Source organism: Xyrauchen texanus, chromosome 8 (assembly GCF_025860055.1).
Source record: "Xyrauchen texanus isolate HMW12.3.18 chromosome 8, RBS_HiC_50CHRs, whole genome shotgun sequence".
NCBI classification, from domain to species: Eukaryota; Metazoa; Chordata; class Actinopteri; order Cypriniformes; family Catostomidae; genus Xyrauchen; species Xyrauchen texanus.
The window spans coordinates 34,072,837-34,097,413 of record NC_068283.1 but is presented as its reverse complement, the minus strand read 5'-3'; the positions used below and the strand labels follow the sequence as shown (position 1 = coordinate 34,097,413).

Genomic DNA, 24,577 nt, shown 5'->3' with positions numbered 1-24,577 from the left:
TGTTTTTTTTGTTTCTTGCACTCAGGAGAGGCTTCTGTCTGACCACTCTGCCATAAAGCCCAGATCGGTGGAGTGTTGCAGTGATGTTGTCCTAGGGGTGTGCGATATGACGATATTTGATCGTGAACGATTAAAATGTCTCCACGATTCACATTTTCGGAAATATCGTTGTATCGTGCTACAGTGCACGTTCTATCAGATGCAGTTCTATGGCTTTTCTACTTAACAACATGCGATGTGAGGCGCGCTAGATGTCGGCGTTTTAACAGGATCATAAACTTGCTCGTGAGATTTAGCAACGCAGGGACGATGGATGAAAACACAGAGGAGTTGATTCCTAAAAAAAATTCAACATCGGTAATATGGAAATGGTTTTGATTTTCCATAACAGACACGGCGCAAACAACAGTTATTTGCAAATGTTGCAATGATAAGATTTGCACGTCAGATGGTAACACAACAAATCTTTTTAACCACCTCAAAAGAAAACACCCTAAAGAATATGCTGATAGTCAAATTGTGAGGGGAACCCGTGCGACTGCATCAGGTACATCCACGGAGCAGCCAGAGGCTAACGTTACAAGGCTTAAACAAACAACTCTAACGAAGGAGGTATTTGAGAAGGGAACTCCGTATGACAGGACAAGTAAGCGCTGGAAAGATGTAACTGATTCAGTGACATTTTACCTGGCCAAGGATATGATCCCCATAAAAACTGTGGAAAACGAGGGTTTCAAAAGACTGCTCAAAGTTGTTGATCCGCGTTACGAGATTCCCAGCCGCAAATATTTTTCTGCGACGGCCATTCCACGGCTATGCCACAACAAGATGGAACACAAAGTTCAAAACGTTATTTTTTTTTGCCACAACAGCTGACTTATGGTCTAGCCGCACTTCAGAACCCTATTTAAGTAGTTATCTATATTTCTCATGCTAGATGCTACCTCAAAAAAAAATAGAAATAGAAAAAAATGCTGACATGGGTTTTGCTCAGGGTCTGTTACAGCTGTTGCCAATGTTAGTTTTTTTTTTTTTAAAACAATGTTCATTTTGTGATGAGAAGTCTTTGATTGTAATGCAAGTCCTGTTGAATGTTCTTACTTTGCACAATTGCACTTCCATTAAATATACACTTGATTAAAATATGCTCGAAAATGTACTTTGACATAGTCTGTCATTTTTTTCCCTTTTATGTTTTGTTACCTTGTAGGGCTATGTTTTTTTAAATCTGGATATAATTTTTCCTGTGTTGCGGCTCATGTAATTTGCAAAATAGTCTTAAAAAGCAACATGAAATAGAATCGTGATAAAATCGTGAATCGTGATTTTTCCTGAAAAAAATCGTGATATGATATTTTTTCCATATCGCCCACCCCTATGTTGTCCTTCTCCTTTTTCCCATCTCCACACATGATCCAACCAGAGTGACCATCGGGTTCATGGTCACCTCTCTTACCATGGTTCTTCTCCTCCGATTGCTTAGTTTGGCTTGGCGGCCAGCTCTATAAAAAGTCCTGGTTGTTCCAAACTTCCTTTTAAGAATTATGGAGGCCACTGTGCTCTTGGAAACCTTCAATGCAGCCAAAGCAATTTTGTAGCCTTCCTCAGATCTGTGCCTCAACACAATCCTGTCTCTGAGCTCTGCAGGTAGTTCCTTTGACCTCATGGCTTGATTTTTGCTCTGATATGCGTTTTCAGCTATGAGAGCTTACTGTATATAGACAGGTGTATGCCTTTCCAAATAATTTCCAATCAATTGAATTTGCCACAGATGGACTTCAGTCAAAGTGTAGAAACATCTCAAAGTTGATCCAGACAAATGGGATGCACCTGAGCTAAATTTCAAGTGTCTTAGAAAAGGGTCTGAATACTTATGTCAATTTGATATTTCAGTTTTTTCTTTTTATTAAATTTGCAAAGTTATCAAAGATCTAGTTTTTGCTTTGTTATTATCTGGTATGGAGTGTAGATTGATGTAAAAAAATAATAATAATATTTCAAACATTTTAGCATAAGGCTGCAACATATACAAATATGAAAAACATGAAGGGTTCTGATTACTTTCTGAATGCACTGTGTGTTTATAAATATAGAGTATATATATGTAAATACACCGGCAGCCAAAAGTTTGGAATAATGTACAGATTTTGTGGTTTCGGAAGGAAATTGGTACTTTGATTCACCAAAGTGGCATTCAGCTGATCACAAATTATAGTCAGGACATTCCTGTTGTAAAAAACAGCACCATCACTATTTGAATAAAGTAATTTTTGATCAAATCTAGACAGGTCCCATTTCCAGCAGCCATTAATCCAACACCTTATCCTTGAGTAATCATGCTAAATTGCTAATTTGATACTAGAAAATCACTTACCATTATATCAAACACTGCTGAAAGCTATTTGGTTTGTTAAATGAAGCTTAACATTGTCTTTAAATTTGTTTTTGAGTTGCCACAATAGACTGGCATGTCTTAAGGTCAATATTAGGTCAAAAATGCCAAAAAAAGAAACGGCTTTCTCTAGAAACTTGTCAGTCAATCATTGTTTTAAGGAATGAAGGCTATACAATGCTTGAAATTGCCAAAAAATAAAATAAGATTTCATATAAAGGTGTACACATAAAGGTGTCTTCAAGGAGAAAGAACAACTGGCTCTAACAAGGACAGAAAGAGATGTGGAAGGCCAGATGTGCAACTAAACAAGAGGATAAGTACATCAGAGTCTCTAGTTTGAGAAATAGATGCCTCACATGTCCTCAGCTGACAGCTTCATTGAATTCTGCCCGTTCAACACCAGTTTCATGTACAACAGTAAAGATAAGACTCAGGGGTGCAGGCCTTATGGGAAGAATTGCAAAGAAAAAGCCACTTTTGAAACAGAAAAACAAAAAAAAAGGTTAGAGTGGGCAAAGAAACCGACATTGGAAAACCAATTATTGGAAAATTGTGTTATGGATTTTGACCCCATTGAGATTTTGTGGGATCAGGTAGACTGTAAGATGCATGAAAAGTGCCCGACAAGACAGCCACATCTATGACAAGTGCTACAGGAAGTGTGGGGTGAAATGTCTCATGAGTATCTGGACAATCTGACAGCAAGGATCTGCAAAGCTGTCACTGCTGCATGTGGAGGATTTTTTTCATATGCTCTTTATATATATATATATATATATATATATATATATATATATATATATATATATATATATATAAACTATATAACTCTTTGAAGTAGTTTAAGAAGTTTTAATAGTAATTTTTCACGTTATTAATGTCCTGACTAAACATTGTGATCAGTTGAATGCCATGGTGAATAAAAGTACCAATTTCTTTCCATAAGAGCAAAATCTGTACATTATTCCAAACTTTTGGCTGCCAGTGTGTGTGTGTATGTATGTATGTATATATATATGTATATATATATATATATATATATATATATATATATATATATATATATATATATATATATATATATATATATATATATATACGTATGTATGTGTATACAGGTCCTTCTCAAAAAATTTGCATATTGTGATAAAGTTCATTATTTTCCATAATGTAATGATAAAAATTAAACTTTCATATATTTTAGATTCATTGCACACCAACTGAAATATTTCAGGTCTTTTATTGTTTTAATACTGATGATTTTGACATACAGCTCATGAAAACCCAAAATTCCTATCTCAAAAAATTAGCATATTTCATCAATTCAATGAAAGAAGTGTTTTTAATACAAAAAAAAAGTCAACCTTCAAATAATTATGTTCAGTTATGCACTCAATACTTGGTCGGGAATCCTTTTGCAGAAATGACTGCTTCAATGCGGCGTGGCATGGAGGCAATCAGCCTGTGGCACTGCTGAGGTGTTATGGAGGCCCAGGATGCTTCGATAGCGGAAGCTCATCCAGAGTGTTGGGTCTTGCGTCCCTCAACTTTCTCTTCACAATATCCCACAGATTCTCTATGGGGTTCAGGTCAGGAGAGTTGGCAGGCCAATTGAGCACAATAATACCATGGTCAGTAAACCATTTACCAGTGGTTTTGGCACTGTGAGCAGGTGCCAGGTCGTGCTGAAAAATGAAATCTTCATCTCCATAAAGCTTTTCAGCAGATGGAAGCATGAAGTGCTCCAAAATCTCCTGATAGCTAGCTGCATTGACCCTGCCCTTGATAAAACACAGTGGACCAACACCAGCAGCTGACATGGCACCCCAGACCATCATTCCTTCTCCCCAGTCTTCCTCCAGACTCTGGCACCTTGATTTCCGAATGACATGCAAAATTTGCTTTTATCCGAAAAAAGTACTTTGGACCACTGAGCAACAGTCCAGTGCTGCTTCTCTGTAGCCCAGGTCAGGCGCTTCTGCCGCTGTTTCTGGTTCAAAAGTGGCTTGACCTGGGGAATGCGGCACCTGTAGCCCATTTCCTGCACACACCTGTGCACGGTGGCTCTGGATGTTTCTACTCCAGACTCAGTCCACTTCTTCTGCAGGTCCCCCAAGGTCTGGAATCGGTCCTTCTCCACAATCTTCCTCAGGGTCCGGTCACCTCTTCTCGTTGTGCAGCGTTTTTTGCCACACTTTTTCCTTCCCACAGACTTCCCACTGAGGTGCCTTGATACAGCACTCTGGGAACAGCCTATTTGTTCAGAAATTTCTTTCTGTGTCTTACCCTCTTGCTTGAGGGTGTCAATGATGGCCTTCTGGACAGCAGTCAGGTTGGCAGTCTTACCCATGATTGCGGTTTTGAGTATTGAAACAGGCTGGGAGTTTTTAAAAGCCTCAGGAATCTTTTGCTGGTGTTTAGAGTTAATTAGTTGATTCAGATGATTAGGTTAATAGCTCGTTTAGAGACCCTTTTCATGATATGCTAATTATTTGAGATAGGAATTTTGGGTTTTCATGAGCTGTATGCCAAAATCATCAGTATTAAAACAATAAAAGACCTGAAATATTTCAGTTGGTGTGCAATGAATCTAAAATATATGAAAGTTTAATTTTTATCATTACATTATGGAAAATAATGAACTTTATCACAATATGCTAATTTTTTGAGAAGGACCTGTGTATATATATATATATACGTATGTATGTGTGTGTGTGTATATATATATATATATATATATATATTATACGTATGTATGTATGTGTGTGAATATTTAAAAAATATTGTTTATATATTTATTATCAACAACATTTTTATAATCAATAGTTTTATATTTTTCTACCATTTTAAATTTGATCAAGTCATGTGCATTATTTCATATGATTGTACGTAGTTTATCCCCTCATTAAAGTTGTATAGTACAGTCCCATATCTTTGTCTTTTTGTCAATTTTCAAACACTTTTTTTTGCTTCAAATTAAAGTTTTAATATTGTGATTAATCTCTGAGCTGGTTGTTATGGTTCATGGCTTAGAATGCTTTTTATGAAGGATTTTATGAAATCCCTATGGAAACATTTATACACCGAGCACTTTTGCACACTATTGAGAAACACTTTGAGAGACTTTGCTAATATTTTACTCCGATTTAACTTTTTGAAAGGAGGTGTGTTTATTATCATATTAAGATTCAATGTGAAATTTCACAGCTCCTTTAATTATCTTGACAACCCTTTGAAATATTGACATTTTTAAATTATATATCACCCAGCACTAGTAAGTGGCAGAACGCTTGAGTTGCTCTGCAGTTCTGAAAAGTTTCGAATTGACCTTTTTTATTCTCTTAATATTTTTCTTCTCTCCTCCCCTTGAGCTTTACAGTACACTTGTTTTGCACTTAGTCCATTTTTTTCCACCATGTACTCTTCTCTCGCTTTTTAAAAGCATTGAACAGTTTCTTGGAGGTTCTGCCAGGCCATGGTCTATCCTTTCAATCAGATGCTAATTAAGGAAAAGGAATGTCTCCGTCTACTTCTCTTGCAGACGAGGGGACGTGCAGGTTGAGTGAGAGAGGGGAGAAGAGCGCAGGATAGTAAAAATGAGGAATGAAATATGAAAGGGTGATGAGGTTGCTTCAGATGGAGAAAAGAGTGAATAATGCTTTTATGTGCTTTTAAAGTCTGTTTAAAATCAAAGGTTGACTTGTCTGAGAAATGTTCGACTGTTTGTAATTTTGTGATATGACCACATCAAATCTCTGTGTTCTGCAAAGTAAATTAAAAAGTTACTTTGAGTGGTGTGCTTTAATTAAGATGTTTCCATGTTGCCCATAATTGTGCGGGTCACTCACCGCGACAATGTGTTCTTTAAACATTTTTAAATGTCACGCATGAAGCAAGACAATTTATAAAAAAACGTTTCTAACTTAATTGGTTATCAATTAAATGGTGATCCTCTGTCTTACTGTTTTTACGTTCTTTAATTAGCCTTATTAATGACTTACTGTTTGACAAGTGGCCAGTTTGGAGTTTTTTCTGGTCAGTTCATTAATACTTGCGGTGTATCCAGCTAAGGATTAAAGTGCCTTAATTAGCGTCAGCAAGAGCAAAATCGAGATTAGTCCTGAGGTCCTGTTTTTTACTCAAGAAAACAAGATTGAAAAGGTTTAAGGTTCAGAGGTTTGAGGGGAAATGAACAAAAGAGTCAATGGAATGATGAATGGGCCTTTCTTCTGGAAAAGAGAATGAGAAAGAGTGCCGAGTACACCTGGGAAAAAACAGAAACTGTTTTTTTTTTTGTTTTTTTTCCAACATTATAAATGTAGCTTTGACGAGCTTAAAATCACTGTAGTTGCTAATAGTGCTTCTATACCTTCAGAGGTCTGGCACCAGTGGCAAAAAATAAGAGAAGAAAAAGACTGTACTGTGCTAGATATCAACAAAACAGATATCAAACAAAATACTAGCGGAATCAGCTCAGAAGGAAGTTTCTTTTGTGTAAAACTGTGTGGGATTTTGCAGCGTTTTTGAAGCTCTGAAGCTATTTTTTATGGGTAATTTATTGTGACAGATTGGGGGAGTGTTTAAAACTTTTGAAAACGGTCATTGTTATTTTATTTAAATAGATTTTTACATTTCCTGATGAAATTCTGAATGGTGTTTGCCCCTGCAAAGTTCACCTCCACAGTACCATGGTGGTAGAGCAGAAGGAAAGAAACATTAACTTACTGTATAAAATGTGCTGAAACTTTGCTTGGTGAAGAAGAATCTGGAATCATGTGTAACAGTATAACAGTCGTGTGAAGTCCTCTTTGTAGTCTGAATGTATCTTTGTGGCACCTGCGCTCAATACATGCTAGACAAAGCGCAATGAATGAAACAAATTGCGGGTGACTTAAGATACATTTCTAAAAATGTAAGTTCTTTTTAACTGGACAATATCAAAAATCTTTGAAGAAACAGTAAGACATGGTGCAACGGTCAAAGATGCCTGTCCAACACATTTTTTTTACAAGAGAAAGCAATTGAAAAATAGTGCAACTGTGCGCAACAACACGTTCAATGTGAACAGCCCCTAACTCGTCCACCCACGTGTGTCTGTCAGTGAGAGCATATGCATGAAACAAGTTTGTTATGTCTATTATTTAGTAAATAATTACAAACCTGAACCCAAAGTCATACTTGAAAAAAGGACTCCTCGAAACCCGAGGCTTTGTCGGGCCCTGGTCGGGTTGCACACTTCTAGTCTCTCCTTCGATCGAAGTCTACGTTTTTCTTCCTCAATTTTTATTGACCCCACTGAATCAATAACTGGATCAATAATGGTTACTTATGAAAGATCAGGGGCTTGGCAAAATAGATCAGGGGCTTAAGCACCCCAATCCCGCAACTTGCGACGCCACTGTGTCTGATTGTTTAGAAAAGTATTTACTTTTCTTTTTTATAAGCCACATGAGATGCATTGCAAAGTCTTATTCTTAAGGTTAGGGATTTAGTACAAACAGGGTTTAAAAATCATAGTATTAACAGGAGTTTAATAAGGCTCTGCATAATTTTCACTTTTTAAAGTCTGAAATAAATTCTCAATTTCTGTTTTTGCTTTCTATCTTCTCTGCTACAGGTTGTTATACTTCTGAATTGGATGGCTCACTGAACATCATCTCAACGTTCTGTCAGCATTCCCTCCATGTTCTCTGGGTTACGCTGAACACGAGTGTTTGCCTGGATCCTGGCGGCGGCTGTAAAATATACGTGTGTGTGCATGTACTGGCCTCTGGCTGAGTAATCTCGCGTGTGCATTTGTTGGGGTCGTCCTGCGGCCGCTGGATTAGTGCCCCTCCCCCATCCCCAACGCTCAAAACTGGCAATGTCCAGGGTGCCAAGTCCGCCCCCTCCTGCTGAAATGACCAGCGGCCCTGTGGCCGAAAGCTGGTGTTACACACAGGTGAGTGTGTGTGTGTGTGTGTGTGTGTGTGTGTGTGTGTGTGTTTGTTTGTTTGGATCCGTTCATCTAAATACTGTACGACATGAGTGCTTAATCCTGATGGTCTACCTTCAGAGTTGGTTACACCTCTAATCAAACACACCTGAACCAGCAAATAAAAGTCTTAAAGTTCACTTGAAAATTACAGGCAGGTGTGTTAGAGCAAGACTGAATCTAAACTGCAAGAACGTAGTTCTCAAGGAGTACACCTGGATTTTCTGACGTCTAAGACTAAAAATGTTTTTCATTTGAGAATCATAATCATAGATCATCACCAATAAAAAGGCTTATATAGAATCTTTCTGCACTGTTTGTGGGGGGGAATTATATGCAGTGAATTTAAAGAAATAACTGACCAAAAAATACATTTCTGTTATTTACTCACTCTTATGTCATTCCAAACCCATATTTTTTGTTTTGTTTTCATGGAACACAAAAGAATAAAATGTGAGAAATATTTTGTCTGCTTTTTTCCATGTAATAAAAGCTTATAGACCTTATTATATATGAAATATCTAATTTTGAGGGGTTTTTGTCAAAACTCAAATAAGCCACCACTCTGTATAAGGTCTATAGTGACCAAAAAGGATAAAAAGCACCTTAGTCAATATGACTTGTGCACTAAATAATAAATCATTTGAGGAACAGGTGAGAAATATAAGTTGTTATTAACTGATATATAATCTTCCCCTCTGCCGCAGCACTTAAAATGTAATTAGTGCATACGCAAAACTTGACATGTAAAGACAACAGCGCACCAGGTTTGGTGGCTGATGGCAATGGTTCTTGTATGTGAAATAGTTTTCAAAACTCTTTATAAATGATATTAAAATAAGATAAAACAAATAAAATAATTCACAGGGGATCTGGTTAGTCTTCAGAACCTTCTATTTGGGCCTACACATGAGAAGTAAATCAGTACTAAACCTTAATCTTTGTGTGTGTGTGTGTGTGTGTGTAATGCCTATCTTCCCTGTGTTTTGAGTGTGTGTTACTTCACAGGGCCATCCTGTGTGTTTAGAATCCCCACAACTAGAGAAACTTGTTCCACTAATGCTTTCATTTATCTTACCATCTTTTTCCCCCAGTGTTTTTTTGTTTATGGCTTTATTCCTTTTTCTCTCCATCCTGTTTGTTGTCAGAGCACATTAAGTTGAAAGGCAGTTTTGATGTGTTGCGGGAAAGGGAATAAGTAGATGGATAAATGAATGAAGTGTCGTGGATATGATACATTTCTGTGTGTGTTTGTGTGTCCAGATCAAAGTGGTTAAGTTCTCCTATATGTGGACCATCAACAACTTCAGCTTCTGTCGGGAGGAGATGGGCGAGGTCATCAAAAGCTCCACCTTCTCCTCTGGGGCCAATGACAAGCTCAAATGGTATGAAGCGGTGGGGCTTTTTTTATTTACATATATATAAAGGATTCACCTTTTATTATTTGTGGGTCTGGAGTTGTTTGACTCTCAATGTACAAAATGTAATGACCCATTTTGGTTTTTGTCAGGTCAAATTTATGTTTGTAACTGGACTTTATTTCTTGGTAAAAAAAAGTTAAGTTGCAAACAAAGTCAAGCTAATACTGTGACATAACTAGTTTCGATACTTCCAGTGACAAGCAGTTTGTCTGTCCACTAGGGTTGCTCCAATACCAAAATGTTGGCTTCGGTACGATACCAACCCTGGTACCTCGGTATCGATTCTAATTTAATACTTAAGCAACAAATTAAAAAAGAACATTATACAGAAAATTAATTACACAGAAAATGACATGACTAAAAGAACTGCATAATGTCTTATAGATACAAATTATGCCTTTTTTCTTTGAAATATTTTCTGGATTCCATGTTAAAAGTATTAATTAAATGGTATGATTAAATTGTGTTTAATCATATACATACTGTACAGCTTTAATCAAATGAAAATATTAGTGTCTATTTTAGTCTGAGTCTTTAAACAATTGAGTCCGAGTCCAAAAGGGGCCGAGTTGGACTCCAGACAGAGTCTAAAACAGGCCGAGTCTGAGTCGAGTCCGAATGAATTTGTTCATGAATCTGAATTATAATTGTATCCGTAAACTCAACGTCAATATTTTAAGCTTATTTTAACCTTCACAACTAAGAAAAACAGTTTGTCAATTTAAATGTAACAAAAACACCTCTGTTGCATTTCATATTCACAGTTTGATTAGTATCCTGCTGAACAAACTTCAAATTGTTTTCAGAGGTGTATGAAGACAAAACTGTCCTTATTGCGTTCTGCTGACATTTCAGTTATTTGTTGCTTTTTCCCTCCACTCAAACATAGACTAAAGAAAGTGAAATTAGATTAGTCATTACAACCAGAGTTGTTATTATTTCGAACTTTAATTTACTTTTTTTTCTACTAATTTTCAATTTGTCAATTCAATTTAATTTATTTTGATATAAAATGATCCCTATCTAAAGAAATAATATTCTATACTGATATTTCTTTCTGAATCTTTTTTTCTCCATCTGCGATTGATTTGAGAAAATACATACTGTATAAATGAGTCACACAGTAGTAATTAGCACTCACGGAGAAGATACGTTGGTCTGCAATCAGTCTGAAATCTTTAAAAACAAACCAAAGAAAATTTAATTGAGCTTTTCTTTAACCGCAAAAACATGGAGAATAATAATTTTGAGTCATAAATTTAACAAAATTGCCCTTCATATGTGTCAGAGATAGGAGAGTGAGAGACGCTGTGCTGCTGCTTTACCCCGATTGGTCTGAATAACTCTGCTCTGTCTTGTCTGTCTGTGCACTGTCAGTGTCCTCTTTGCTCCACGACGTTATCACTGCGTGACAAAAGGGACATGTGGCGTGAGAGCATGAGAATAGTGTCAATTGCGTCAAATGAGTTGGCAGCCCTGTACATACCCGTCATTGTTTTTGTTGTGCCAGCCACCTCGGTAGTCGATATTATACAGTAGTCTCTGTAGTAACATTCTAGCGCATCGGTTGACTGATGAGTTTGCCTCTGCAAGTGCGTGCGTGTTTTTGTTTAAACACAGTGAAACAACTTTGTCTACATCTACTACTTCAGGGGCTAATACAGCTGCATGCAGACAGAGATGTGTTCAGTAATTTCTGTTTTGTTATTTATTTCATTACATTACAAATGTCATGGACTCGGCTGGACTCCAGAGAAAAAATCCAGAGTCCCGAGTCAGTCCCGGCTCGAGTCAGAGTCAAGTCAGAGTACCCCAACTCTAGAAAATATAGTAACGATAATAATATATATATAATTTTTGGTAAAAAAATAAATAAATTATGCACAACAGAGCTGTACAGTATTAATGACACATTAAATGAAAACAATCTGATTACCTGAGGCAAAAGGCTGCCGTGGCTAAATCAGAACATGCTGATTTTCAATACACTTGCCTTTGTGATATTGCTTACAGAATAATGTTAATAATATAACCATTTAATATTATATTGTTGTTATTATTAGTATTATTGTGACTACTTTAGAAAAAAAAACTCACCTAAATCTCTTGATTTCCAGGGTAATTTTTTATGTTTATTCTTATTAGAATTTGTTCTACTCTAACCTTATTAAATGACCCTGTCATCCTTTTATGTTAGAATTTAAACAATTCATTCAATTTGAAAAATGACATGTGTCAGTAATAAAATTGCATGATCTGTACATTGTATAATGTGCACTGGTTCTGAAACAAAACTTTTTTCTCATTCACATATTTCCAAACATTTTGGCTATTAAATTAACATATGCACACAAACTTATGCACTGACATAGAGGAGATGATGGCATTTCTCCAGTTTTGGAAAAACATGCTAAAAATAAAAATGTTACAATGAAAATTAGTGAAGGATTTGATTCATACACAGTGTTTAATGTAAAATTATTATTATATCATTAATTATTATATTTTGTGTTCTCTCAGACCTGATTAACTTAATAAATAAAAAACTTCCATCCCTCCTATACTTTTGGCTTCTAGCAGGTGAGGAGGCTTTTCAAACAGAGAGATGCATAAGTGAGATGAACTGATGGGCAGGGAAGTAGGCTATAGCACAGGGATGTTATTTACTAGGACAGTATATTTCGAACAATAGGACCGAATGGTCACGGAATTTAGCTTGTGAGCACGACACCAACTGATGTTAAGCGTGAGAAGCGAGTGCCCGTTTGTGCGTGTTTATGGCGCGAGCATCCGTCACTGACTCTGCAACATCTGCACAACAGACGACACAAAACAAATTATGTTCCAATGATGATTGCGATATGTGTGTTTGGAAGTAGGTCTATAATCTATCAGGTGGTTTTAATAAAAAAAACAAGAACTATTTGTGGGTTCGTGGCATTTTTGCCCAGAGCCCCTGTTAATTTCTGACCCTGGATGGAGAAATGGGGAGGAGAGATGTAACAGGTGTTTAATTGTCTCTCTTCACCATGCAGCTGGTACACAGTTAGGGTGACTGACCATACGTCCTCTTTTTCCCGGACATACTTAAAGCATCCGGCCAGGATTGCTAAACTTGCAAAAATGTCCTGTATTTGGCTTTAGATGTATTTTTATGTGCATCTTCTGCATATTTGCATTGCTTTAACCCCTCTTTGTAAGTCCCGCCTTCTTGTACACCATTTGATCGATTATAAGAGGCTTGCAGCAACTATTGGCCAAATTCCTGCCTGTCAATCTCTCCACGAACGCTCGAAGCGCTTTTGTGTTTGGTATCAAATAGTTGCTTGACAGTAGCTGCAAATGACAGCTGAGTGGAAACAATGCCCAAACAAAAGTGCAAATTTACAGAAGATTTGCACAAAATTCCCATGCTTTCGTCCAGGTTGAGATCCGTGGGAATGTATGACGTGTAAAGCTGGCACTTATGTGACAGTTGCTAATAAAGGTGCAAGTGATTTAGAAGCACACGTTAGCTCTGCGAAGCGTAAAGGGTCAGCAAAAGGTGAAAGTTCATCAGGTAAATTCGGACTACCTTTTGCGACCAGGTAAAATTATTACATTGCTTAATTTTCCATGGCCATTCAAAATAACACTCGTGGCATCAAATATTTTATTTTAGTACATGGACATTCCCCAAAAAATTTGACAGTTTTATTTATATAGATTTGTTAAGCTAATAGTGTCTTTTTCACTGTATTGAATTTGCATTCATAGTAACACTGATTTGAACCCCATTATTCCACCACACTCCAATATCACCCCCCCCCATGACAAAGCGCTTTCTCACTGCGTGCTTACAATAAATTCAATAAGTGCTCAAATGCGCTGCTGACAGCTGCATGCGAGAGAGAGAGAGGGGGGGGGGGATTTAATCGCTTATATTCTGGTGTTACAGTTTGTTACAAATACAAGTTTATTGATTTGGTTTGTTCATCTGTATCTATTTGTTTAATAATTCGCAGCTGCTCTGAAAAGTGTGAGGGAATTGCCCACACTTTTTTTGGGAATGATAAAAATTGTGCACTATACCCACAATCCTGCGCCGAATTTCAGGCCCTGGAGATGTTGCAAAAATGGAAACCAAATTTTCGACAAAATGTACTCACTCTTATTGCAGCCATGGTTGATCAGGAAAATAAACAAGATTGTTGAGATAGCTTTTAAGGCCTGTCTTTTTTCACAGGTGTTTGCGAGTGAATCCTAAAGGTCTGGATGAAGAGAGTAAAGATTATCTTTCGCTCTATTTGCTCCTGGTCAGCTGTCCTAAGAGTGAAGTTCGTGCCAAGTTTAAGTTCTCCATCCTGAATGCCAAGGGCGAGGAAACCAAAGCCATGGGTGAGACATCTATTTTACTCTAAAGAGTTGAATAATCTTTTCATCCAGTGTAGGGCTGGGTAGCATGACAGTGTGTCAATGGGTATTATTTTTACATTATTTTTGTGATGTGGGTGAAATAATACTAGGTTTTCTGTAGTTTTACAGTCTTTAGTTTGTCTTTAATGTTACATAATGTGAAGTTGTGCTGCCTGAGAATATGCATTTGTTATACTCTGTTGTTAAATACTCTTGTGATTTTAAAAATACTCGTCAAACCTGATATCTATCTATCTATATATATACACACACACACACACACACACACACACACACAGTTGAAGTCAGAATTTTACATACACTTAGATTGAAGACATTAAAACTAAATTTTAAACCACTCCACAGATTTTATATTAGCAAACTCTAGTTTTGGCAAGTCATTTAGGACATCTACTTTGTGCATGACATGAGTAATTTTCCAACAGTTGTTTACAGACAGATTGTTTAACTTTTAATTGACTATATAAAAATTCTAGTGGGTCAGAAGTTTGCATACACTAAGTTAAATGTGCCTTTAAGCAGCTTGGAAAATTCCAGAAAGTGGTTGCCTTTTAGACAATTAGCTTCTGATTGGTGGTGTACTGAACTGGAGTTGTACCTTGCTTGACATCATGGGAATATCAAAAGAAGTCAGCCAAGACCTCAGAAACAAAAATTGTGGACCTCTACAAGTCTGGTTCATCCTTGGTAGCAATTTTCAAACACCTGAAGGTACCACATTCATCTCTATAAACAATAGTACGCAAGTATAAACACCATGTGACCATACAGCCTTCATACCGCTCAGGAAGTAGAGGCATTCTGTCTCCTAGTGATGAACGTAGTTTGTCGCGAAAAGTGCAAATCAATCCCAGAACAACAGAAAATGACCTTGTGAAGATGCTGGAGGAAACAGGTAGACAAGTATATATATCCACAGTAAAACGAGTCCTATAGCGACATAACCTGAAAGGCTGCTCAGCAAGAAAGAAGCCACTGCTCCAAATCCACCATAAAAAAGCCAGATTACAGATTGCAAGTGCACTTGGGGACAAAGATCTTACCTTTTTGGAAAAATTTCGTCTGGTCTGATGAAATAAAAATGTTACTTTTTGGCCAAAATGACCGTTATGTTTGGAGGAAAAATGTTGAGGCTTGCAAGACGAAGAACACCATCCCAACCGTGAATCATGGGGGCAGCATCATGTTGTGGGGTGCTTTGCTGCAGGAGGGACTGGAGCACTTCCCAAAATAGGTGGCATAATGAGGAAAATAAATGATGTGGATATATTGAAGCAACACCTCAAGACATCAGCCAGCTCAGTCGCAAATGGGTCTTCCAAAGTTGTGGCAAAATGGCTTAAGTACAACAAAGTCAAGGTAATGGAGTGGCCATCACAAAGCCCTGACCTCAATCCGATAGAAAAAAAAATTCTGGTTGAACTGAGAAAGGAGGCCTACAAACCTGACTCAGTTACACCAGTTCTGTATGAAGGAATGGGCCAAAATTTCAGCAACTTTTGTTTGACCCAAGTTAAACAATTTAAAGGCAATGCTACCAAGTACTAACAAAGTGTATGTAAACGTCTGGCCCACTGAGAATGTAATGAAAGAAATAAAAGCTGAAATAAATCATTCTCTTTACTATTATTCTGAAATTTCACTTTCTTAAAATAAAGTAGTAATCCTAACTGACCCAAGAGAGTGAATGTATTATACGATTAAATGTCAGGACTTGTGAAAAACTGAATTGAAATGTTTTTGGATGTAGCCTGTGGGCTGTCCTGTTTGATGGGTCTAAGCGAGTTACAGGGGGTTGGCTTACATGGAAACTGAATTGCACTTGCTCAGATGATGCAACTTCATGCCTGATTTATTTTCCCTACCTATTTTGAAGCAAAGTATTGTTTCATTGCCGTGTGTGTGTGTGTGTGTGTGTGTGTGTGTGTGTGTGTGTGTGTGTGTGTGTGTGTGTGTGTGTGTAATTGTCAGTTGGTTTTTGCTTTTCTACTAGGGAGAACGTTTCTGAAGATGCTCTCATGAGAACAGCAAAACCCTGATAAATACACCTATGTGGTATACAACATCTCCTATAGTTTCCTATCTGTTTCCTCCCTCCCTACAGTTTTCTCCACTTTTATTGAAATGGATAATAGCGGAAGACGGGAAATGGTAATGAGAGAAGGGTGTGTGAGTGGTAATTGGTAATAACGCAAGCCGGACTTAAACCAGTGTCTCCCACCTGAGCACCGCATGTCTGACCACTAGGCATTGATTCAACCTTTTATTTTTACATCCATTATATAGATCACATTGCTCCTCTTTAATGGGCTTTTCACACTTTAAATTACATTTACATTTATTAATTTAGCAGATGCTTTTATCTTAAGTGATTTGCAAGTTAGAGTAATACAAGCTTAAGCAAATTAACCCATATTTCACACTGTTCATACTTTACCCTGGGTAAGTGATTGATCCTTGTTAGTCAGGTTTTGAGATGTCACTCTGTACATTTGTAAACCCTAGGTTAATGTTCTTATTTGCATATTTATGAGGTTAATGGCATTGACTGGTTGAGCACAGCATGCAACCTGTTTTAGTAGCAGTTTATCAATCTGTGGAAATGTGAATCTGTCCTAGTTGTCTTAAAACAAACATGAAATTAGCATTTGCATCACTTTTAACTCTGTCTGTTGCTGCAACTGAACACAATGTGCTAACATACTACATCTGTACAAAAGCATAAATGTTTAATAAGGAGAGCACAATTTAGATTTTTATTGGTTGTCCTTTGCTTTGTGAACTCTCTTGTAACTCGCTGTTAAATTCTGGAGCTGTATTGTTTTGCACTGTATAAGTTTGGCACCACAATTCGCAGTTTGGACATCATAACACAGAGTTAAGTGTTGCTATACTCCCTTTAAAATTAGAAGTCTGAAACATGGCTTAACCCAGGGTTAAAGTGACTGTGATATAGGGTTAAAAACAGTGTGAAAAGCCCTTAATGCTCTCATGACCAAATCCCTGCAAGTGAATATTAAGAAATGATTTACTCATGGCCGTGGACTCCCAAACTGTGAATCAAACAACAACAGTTTGTTTTTTACAATAATTTCATAAATGTTTGTGAACAATTAATGCCCTTTAGGGATAGATCATCCAAAAATGAAAATTCTGTCACCAATTACTCACCCTGAGCTATTCCAAAGTTCAAACCCATGTAACTTTGTTTTGTGTAACACAAAAATTGCCCAACATCTTTTTTTGTGTTTCATAGAAGAAAGTCAAACTGATTTGGAATGACATGATGTTGAGTAAATGATGACAGACTTTTAGTTTTTGTGTGAACTAACCCTTTTACATACCTAGATGTTGACAACAAATAACCCTTAACAAACTAGTATGATTGAGATGAGATTTAAGCTGATAGACCACCACTGAATAGGTCTCGAACAGATGCTTGCGGTTTTATACGAGTCTGTATTAGGAGATGTTACAAAAAAGGTGGTGAGCTCTTTGCATCCTGGATAGATGAAACTGAGTTGTGAGCAGCAGTTACACACTCATCTTTATGAAGGATCTCAAATGTGGGCAGGGGAACATGAGCGAAAGAAAGAGAAAAGGGTGCCAGATTGTGGAAGCAAGATGAGATGAGAGGTTGAACAACCTCGTCTCTCATTTTCCAATTTTCTCATTTTCTGCACCTTAATGGGCGAGAAAGCGCTCCTTGTGCCCCCCACCTCCATCTCTTTCCTGCACACAACATTCTCTCCTTTTAACACCCCTCTGTAAGGAGGGTGATGTGCTTGAGGCATCCCCGGGGAATGCTGGAGTACTGACAGCCCCCACACAGTGATAAGGGAAAGTTTTTAAAGCAGGATGGAGAATGAAAATATGGCAGCAGAAATTGCTCTATCGGTTCTGGATAATTTAGAATTCAATTTAATCCTGCCCTCCTCCTGGGGGAGAGCGAGTTAAATGAGAGAGGAGGGGAAGAAAGCAGAGGTAGAGAGAAATAAATAAAAACAAAGCTAAGTGCTTTAATTAAGAGAAGTGGTCGAACGAAATGGGTTTTTTAATGACTGATGCCGATATCTAGAGGGCAGCGTGGCCAATAGGCCGATACAATGGTGATATATCACACATTTTAATATAGTAAATAACATAAATATAAAATTGCTAAAATTAATAAACTATTATTGAGCACTATATTTACTCAATTTCACACAAACTTTAACTTTGTAAAAAAAAAAAAAAAGAATCTAAAATTGTTGTATAATATTGTATTTTAAATGGTAATTAGCTGTTTCTTCCGATTTCTGTTTAGTCATCAAATTTTAGTAATTTAATTGCACATGACGAAATTGTTAATAATATATTAGGAAGAAGGAAATAACAGTACACACAGTAGTCCAGCAACCATGAATGGCATGTGCGCATTAACAATCGCATTTTCTCAAAAAACACTAAATCAATCCAAATGCACGTACAGTGTACAGTAGTGTTGTCACGGTACCAAACTTTCAGTAGTCGGTACCGATACCAGTGCAATTTCACAGTTCTCGATAGCAATTTCGATACCACAGAAAAAGTTTGCTAATATGACAATGTGCTATTGAACGCTCCTTTAGCATATTTAAAGTTACATTTCAATGTAAATAATAAATTAATTGATGTGCATGTTTCCTTCAAGTGTTAATAACACTTGTTTGTTGGGCTGCCTACAAATAGTCGACCAAACATTAGTCGATGAGAAGAGTTTTGGTCATCCAAGTTTTGATTGTTCGGTTGGTCGCAGAAAAAAAAACTCCACAGGAAGTGGCTAAGTCACGTGGTCAATGATGGACAGACATGATTGTTTACACGGCTGGTCCATGTGGTAATTAATTATGTCAGGCATTGTCTGGCAGGACCATGGCATATCAACCTCATACACTGCTTATCATTTGAAGCATGCAAGTAGCCTAACATTAGCCACTTAGCATGGCCGCTCGCTCTGACGTTAGATAACCTCTATTAGGCTTATCCTAGTGTTCGTGGGGAAGCTAAATTAGTACCTCGCTTCATGTTTAACTTAATGTGCATTTCTCTCTATAAATTAACTAAATGTTCAGACAGTCTCCTTGCTGGTTTTTCCGACACATTCATAATCATTACTGTGTCACTGTGGCTCGCTTCGTGCATGCGCTTGTAAAATGTATATTTAATAGGCTCATTATTACGGTTTAGTATTTCTCTGTAATGTAGAACAGTGTTAGCAATGTTACTTATAACATTCTTTCTCATCCTGGAACTCAAAACATTTTCTGATGCCCCCCCAAATAATATATTCAAGTAACTAAATTAATATCATAAACTTGTAACAACTAGTTGATTAGTGGCTTAAACTAGCGACTACTAGTTGTCTAGGATAATCTTTGGTTGGGGCAGCCCTACTTGTTTGTTTTTAAGCAGGACCCTACTGACATCTGTTTTATTTTTTCCCCAAATCCTTTTGTACTTTTTTTATTTTATAAATTTTTCCAGAATTCCATGTTTTAAAGTTTAATTTCATTTCATTTTCAAAATAGTGTCTAGGCCTAATCAAAAATGTGTCCTTAAATTTTTAAAATCTTTTAACATGTAAAAAATAGAACAATTACTTGTCAACATACCATTGCATTTTTAACTAAATTTTATTAAGAACAAAAACACTCTTGCTTGTGATATATTGCTTAATTATTATTACAATCATTATTCATGAATCATGAATCATTATTATTATTATTATAATTTATACAGTGATGAACTGCAGCCAGCTACCTGGTGCTCGTGCTTGTGCACCCGCTCCATAGGGACGCGAGCGATCATCGGCCAAAACAATGACGTAATGTACAAAGAGACTGAACGTGATTCACCAGCATCATGCTGACAGATGAGGTAGCATAATTAAAATAGCAGTTATGATTGTTTTACTACAAAATTTGATACAAAACTATAACTACTGAACAGCTAACATAGCATACTGATACACATATAGCTACATACTACCGAACTATACCAGATAGTTTACTGTTGCACTATTGTATGTATTGTATGTCATATGTTGTACTACGATCAAGAAACCAACGTATTTGCTTAAATTTATCCTGTATAAGAGACTTTTAGTATAAATAGAATATTGTTGAAATTATTTGAAAGTTACGAAGCAAGGTAGCTTGCAATTTGTCAGCGTTAACAGGCAAAATCAAGCTAACATTACACCGATCAGTCCTTATGACACTAAATTTCACATGCTTTGCAGTTATGTAAGCTTACCTGTCCAATAAGAAGAATGCCAATTCAAGGTCGGTTTTGAACCCCAAAACCGAAAGAAGGTCCATCCAGGAATCCGATACCCTGCCGATGTTAACTCTAGTCTTCGCTCGACCACCATCTCTAAGATAACGTTAACTAGTGTTGTATTTTGTTGTTGCTGTTGAATAGTGGAAGAGAAGCTATTACTGAGGCAAGGCTCTCGGTATAGCTCATAAACGCCACGTTCTTTGGATTTTCCCGGCAAAACCGACCTGCTCCCTACGCATTAAAATCAGTTGGGCTAATTTTTTAAGTTGCATTACAAGCCGTACACATTGGCAAAAAAAGGTGAATATTACATGAAAATTCTTACATACTGCACCTTTAATAATCACACTAGGCCAAATCATTTGATTAGTTGTGCATTTCAGTGTAACAGAGCACAAGCGTAAATAAGCTTGTGAGCATTTTAAAACAGAGGTGTGTCAGTCATTGTACTGAAGTACCGGTACTTTTAACAACTCTAGTGCACAGTGAATAAGACATTTGCACATGTGAAGTACTTTTACTTTGTAGTTGCACTCACGCACTCGTGCTGTCAACTGACAGTTTAAACTGCCTGGATCGGCAGCTTGGATTGTCACTGACTGACTGTCACAATTTGTGAATCAGAGGAACTTTTGATCCTGATCCTGAAATGTTTATTCTGGCGGATGGAATACGTGCTTCATAGGAAGATATTAGACGAGTGCTCGATTGGAATAAAATGCTGGATTTTCGTGAGGTTCACGAATATCTGTTTAAATTAGTATAATTTTATGTTTAAAATAAATTTTTATTGATATTTGCCTTTTATCATTAGAAAATAAAGTTAAAAGTGACGGGGAACTGCTGAGGAGAGGCTGATATAATACATGCTTTAGAAGTAGATAAATGAGCGCTCAAGTTTTGTGAGGCTTGTTTATCACATCAGTTTAAGTGAGATATGTGCATATTTGCAGACAGTATATTATATTATTTTTATTGATATTTGCATTAGACAAGACAGTTAAAAGTTACAAGTTCAACTGTTGAGGAGAGAGAAGGAAAATGAAACAGGTGAACACTAACATTATGAGCTGAAACGCATCTGCTGCGGCTCTGATATGCAGATCATTTGAATGACACTGTGTTGCACACTGGTCTATTATTGTAGTAACACAATGGCATGTAACAAGTAAATGCAAGCAGGCCATTCTCAGCGCCCTCAAGAAACAAATCGTGCAAACGGGAAAATGTATCGTCATATGCCGATAATTATTGTCAGAATATCGGACGATTTATTGGCTTCACCGATATATCGGTCCATCATTAATTAAGTGGGCTGTGTGGAGGCATTGGAACTCTGCTGAATGATTTGTGTTTGTGAGGTCAGTCAGGGAGAGTTATAATGGGGCACGAAATGAACGAATGGAGGTGCCGAGGAGCTATATCAGCTGATTCCCTCTGAGGATCAATTATCAGATTTGAATGGACGTTTGAAACCAGTTTCCATCCCTTCATTCCTGCAGCTTCTATGAAAATAGAGTGCCATGAGACAACCACCCTGCTAAAGGTTCCATGTAATCAAAATTGGAGTTTTGTTGCTATTAGTTCATGTCTGTTAGATTTGAGGTCATCTATAACCAAGTGTAATGCTAAAAGATAACAAGCTACGATTTAAAACTATGATGAATGTCCCTCTACTTTATACCATCTGCCTCTGACTAGCAATTTTAATGGTCCTTTCACTCTGTCAGTTTGAGGCTTTGTCTGGCAGGCCCATGGCATCATCATCCCATGTCTGTCTTGTGTTTCATGTGCTGTCTTTGTGTGAGCACACAGGTCCATTTGTGATTTCCCGCCATGCGCTCTTGTTTCATGACCGGAGCATGGTGTCTGGATCCTGACTTCCTGTCTAGTTCAGTTTTGGTCTGTGTTGAGATCCGGACACTCATGCTCCATGTTCTGTCTGTCTTTGTTTGAGCGCACGGCTTCCGGTTTGTATTTTTCTGCCTTGCGTTCTTTGGTCTGTCTCATGTCTTATGTCCGGTGCATAGTGTCTGGATCCTGTCCGGTTCAGTTTTGATGTCGGGATCCAGACATTGTCTTGTCTTTTATTGGTGCTTGGCGGCATGCACTCGCATCAATATCTCAATAATGTCTCTCGCGACTGTGGATATGCGCATTGCACTTGCTTTGCGCTGCGCGCCTGGTTTGCGAACTGTCTTCACCTTGTACTGATGTTCTTTGTTTTGTCACCTTGTAAACCTGTTGATTTCTCTCTCTGTTTTAGTCTCCTCGTGTGTTGTCCAGTGACCGTTCATCTCGTGTGATCCAGTCGGTTTTGTTTGTTCACCCATGCGGTACTGTTTTTCAGTCCTGCTTTTACCCTCTGTTCGGTCCGGTCGGTCCTGATTCCCCACTGATCTGTCTCGTTCCAGCTCCGTGAGGATTATCCGTGGTGGACAGTGTGTTTTCCCCTAAGGGGTTGTTTATGTTTGTTTTTCCCCTTGATTGGAGTTTTTGCCTTTATTTTTGTATTAATACATTTCCTGATTTTTGAACTCTGCATTTGGGTACTGAGCCTTCTGTCATTCTCTGAAATCCCTGACAGCAATAGCAAGTTGTAAATCATTATTCAAATCACATAAATTTGGTTTCAATAGGAAGCATGTCAACACAGGAAAGAAAGCTGTACTTGTCAAGCAATGTCATGGCATCTTTAAGGCATGTTCACACAAAGTTTGATGTGACATTTTTATTTTTTGCACAAGCTATTTGCCTTGGGTTAGACACAAAAGTTTCTTCATACATAAGTCATAAAAACGAGTTCAGAAAACTGAATTAATTGGCTGAGATCCGAACAAATAAAAATAAGATGGGGAAAAAAAACGAAATAAACCTCTAAATATAAAAATGACAGATCATTGCAATTTGACATTTCAATTTTATTTTGAAGTACTTTGTAGAGTACTGTGTCTGACACAAAAAAATGAACCCCCCCCCCAAAAAAAAGTGGAGTGGTGGTGGTGTAGTGGTAAACTGTTAATCAGAAGGTTGATGGTTCGATCCCCACAGCCACCGACATTGTGTCCTTGAGCAAAGCACTTAACTCCAGGTTGCTCTGGGGGGATTGTCCCTGTAATAAGTGCACTGTAAGTCGCTTTGGATAAAAGCATCTGCCAAATGCATAAATGTAAATGTTTAAAAAAAAAAAAAAAAAATAATATTAATAATAATAATAATAATAATAATAATAATTAAATGTAATAATCTCTTAATAAACCAATATTTAAAAATGTCAGATCAACGCAATATGATATTTAAATTTTATTGTGAAGTATTTCACAGAGTCCTCGCACTGGGTCTGACGCTTATTTGTTTCCTTTCGTGAATCTTAAAATTTTGGAATGAATTGGTTCAAATACAAACAAATAGAGTTGAAGTCAGTAGTTTACATGCACCTTAGCCAAATACATTTAAACTCAGTTTTTCACAATTCCTGACATTTAATCTTAGAAAACATTCCCTGTCTTAGGTCAGTTAGGATCAATACTTTATTTTAAGAATGTGAAATGTCAGAATAATAGAAGAGCAAATGATTTCAGATTTTATGTATTTAATCACATTCACAGTGGGTCAGAAGTTTACATACACTTTGTTAGTATTTGGGAGCATTGTCTTTAAAAATTGTTTAACATGGGTCAAATGTTTTGGGTAGCCTTCCACAAGCTTCTCACAATAAGTTGCTGAAATTATGGCCCATTCCTCCAGGCAGAACTGGTGTAACTGATTAAGGATTTTAGGCCTCCTTGCTCACACACACTTTTTCAGTTTTGCTGATACATTTTCGGATTGAGGTCAGGGCTTTGTGATGGCCACTCCAATATCTTGGCTTTGTTGTCCTTAAGCCATTTTACCACAAATTTGGAGGTATACTTGGGGTAATTGTCCATTTGGAAGGCCCATTTATGACCAAGCTTTAACTTCCTGGCTGATGTCTTGAGATTTTGCTTCAATATAGCCATTTCATTTTCCTTCCTCATGATTCCATCTATTTTGTGAAGTGCACCAGTCCCTCCTGAATCAAAGCAC

At 37.2% G+C, this 24,577-nt stretch overlaps 1 protein-coding gene across 1 annotated transcript in view; it reads left to right on the top strand.

Annotated features, from left to right (window-relative positions):
- The window catches only part of LOC127647954 (speckle-type POZ protein), a 149,380-nt gene that overhangs the window by 61,812 nt on the left and 62,991 nt on the right, over positions 1 to 24,577 (top strand). The window contains exons 3-5 of the mRNA XM_052132488.1: positions 8,013 to 8,336; positions 9,633 to 9,754; positions 14,016 to 14,167. Of these exons, the coding sequence (XP_051988448.1) occupies positions 8,259 to 8,336; positions 9,633 to 9,754; positions 14,016 to 14,167 (352 nt within the window). The 5' untranslated portion in view covers positions 8,013 to 8,258. The remainder of the gene's footprint in view (positions 1 to 8,012; positions 8,337 to 9,632; positions 9,755 to 14,015; positions 14,168 to 24,577) is intronic.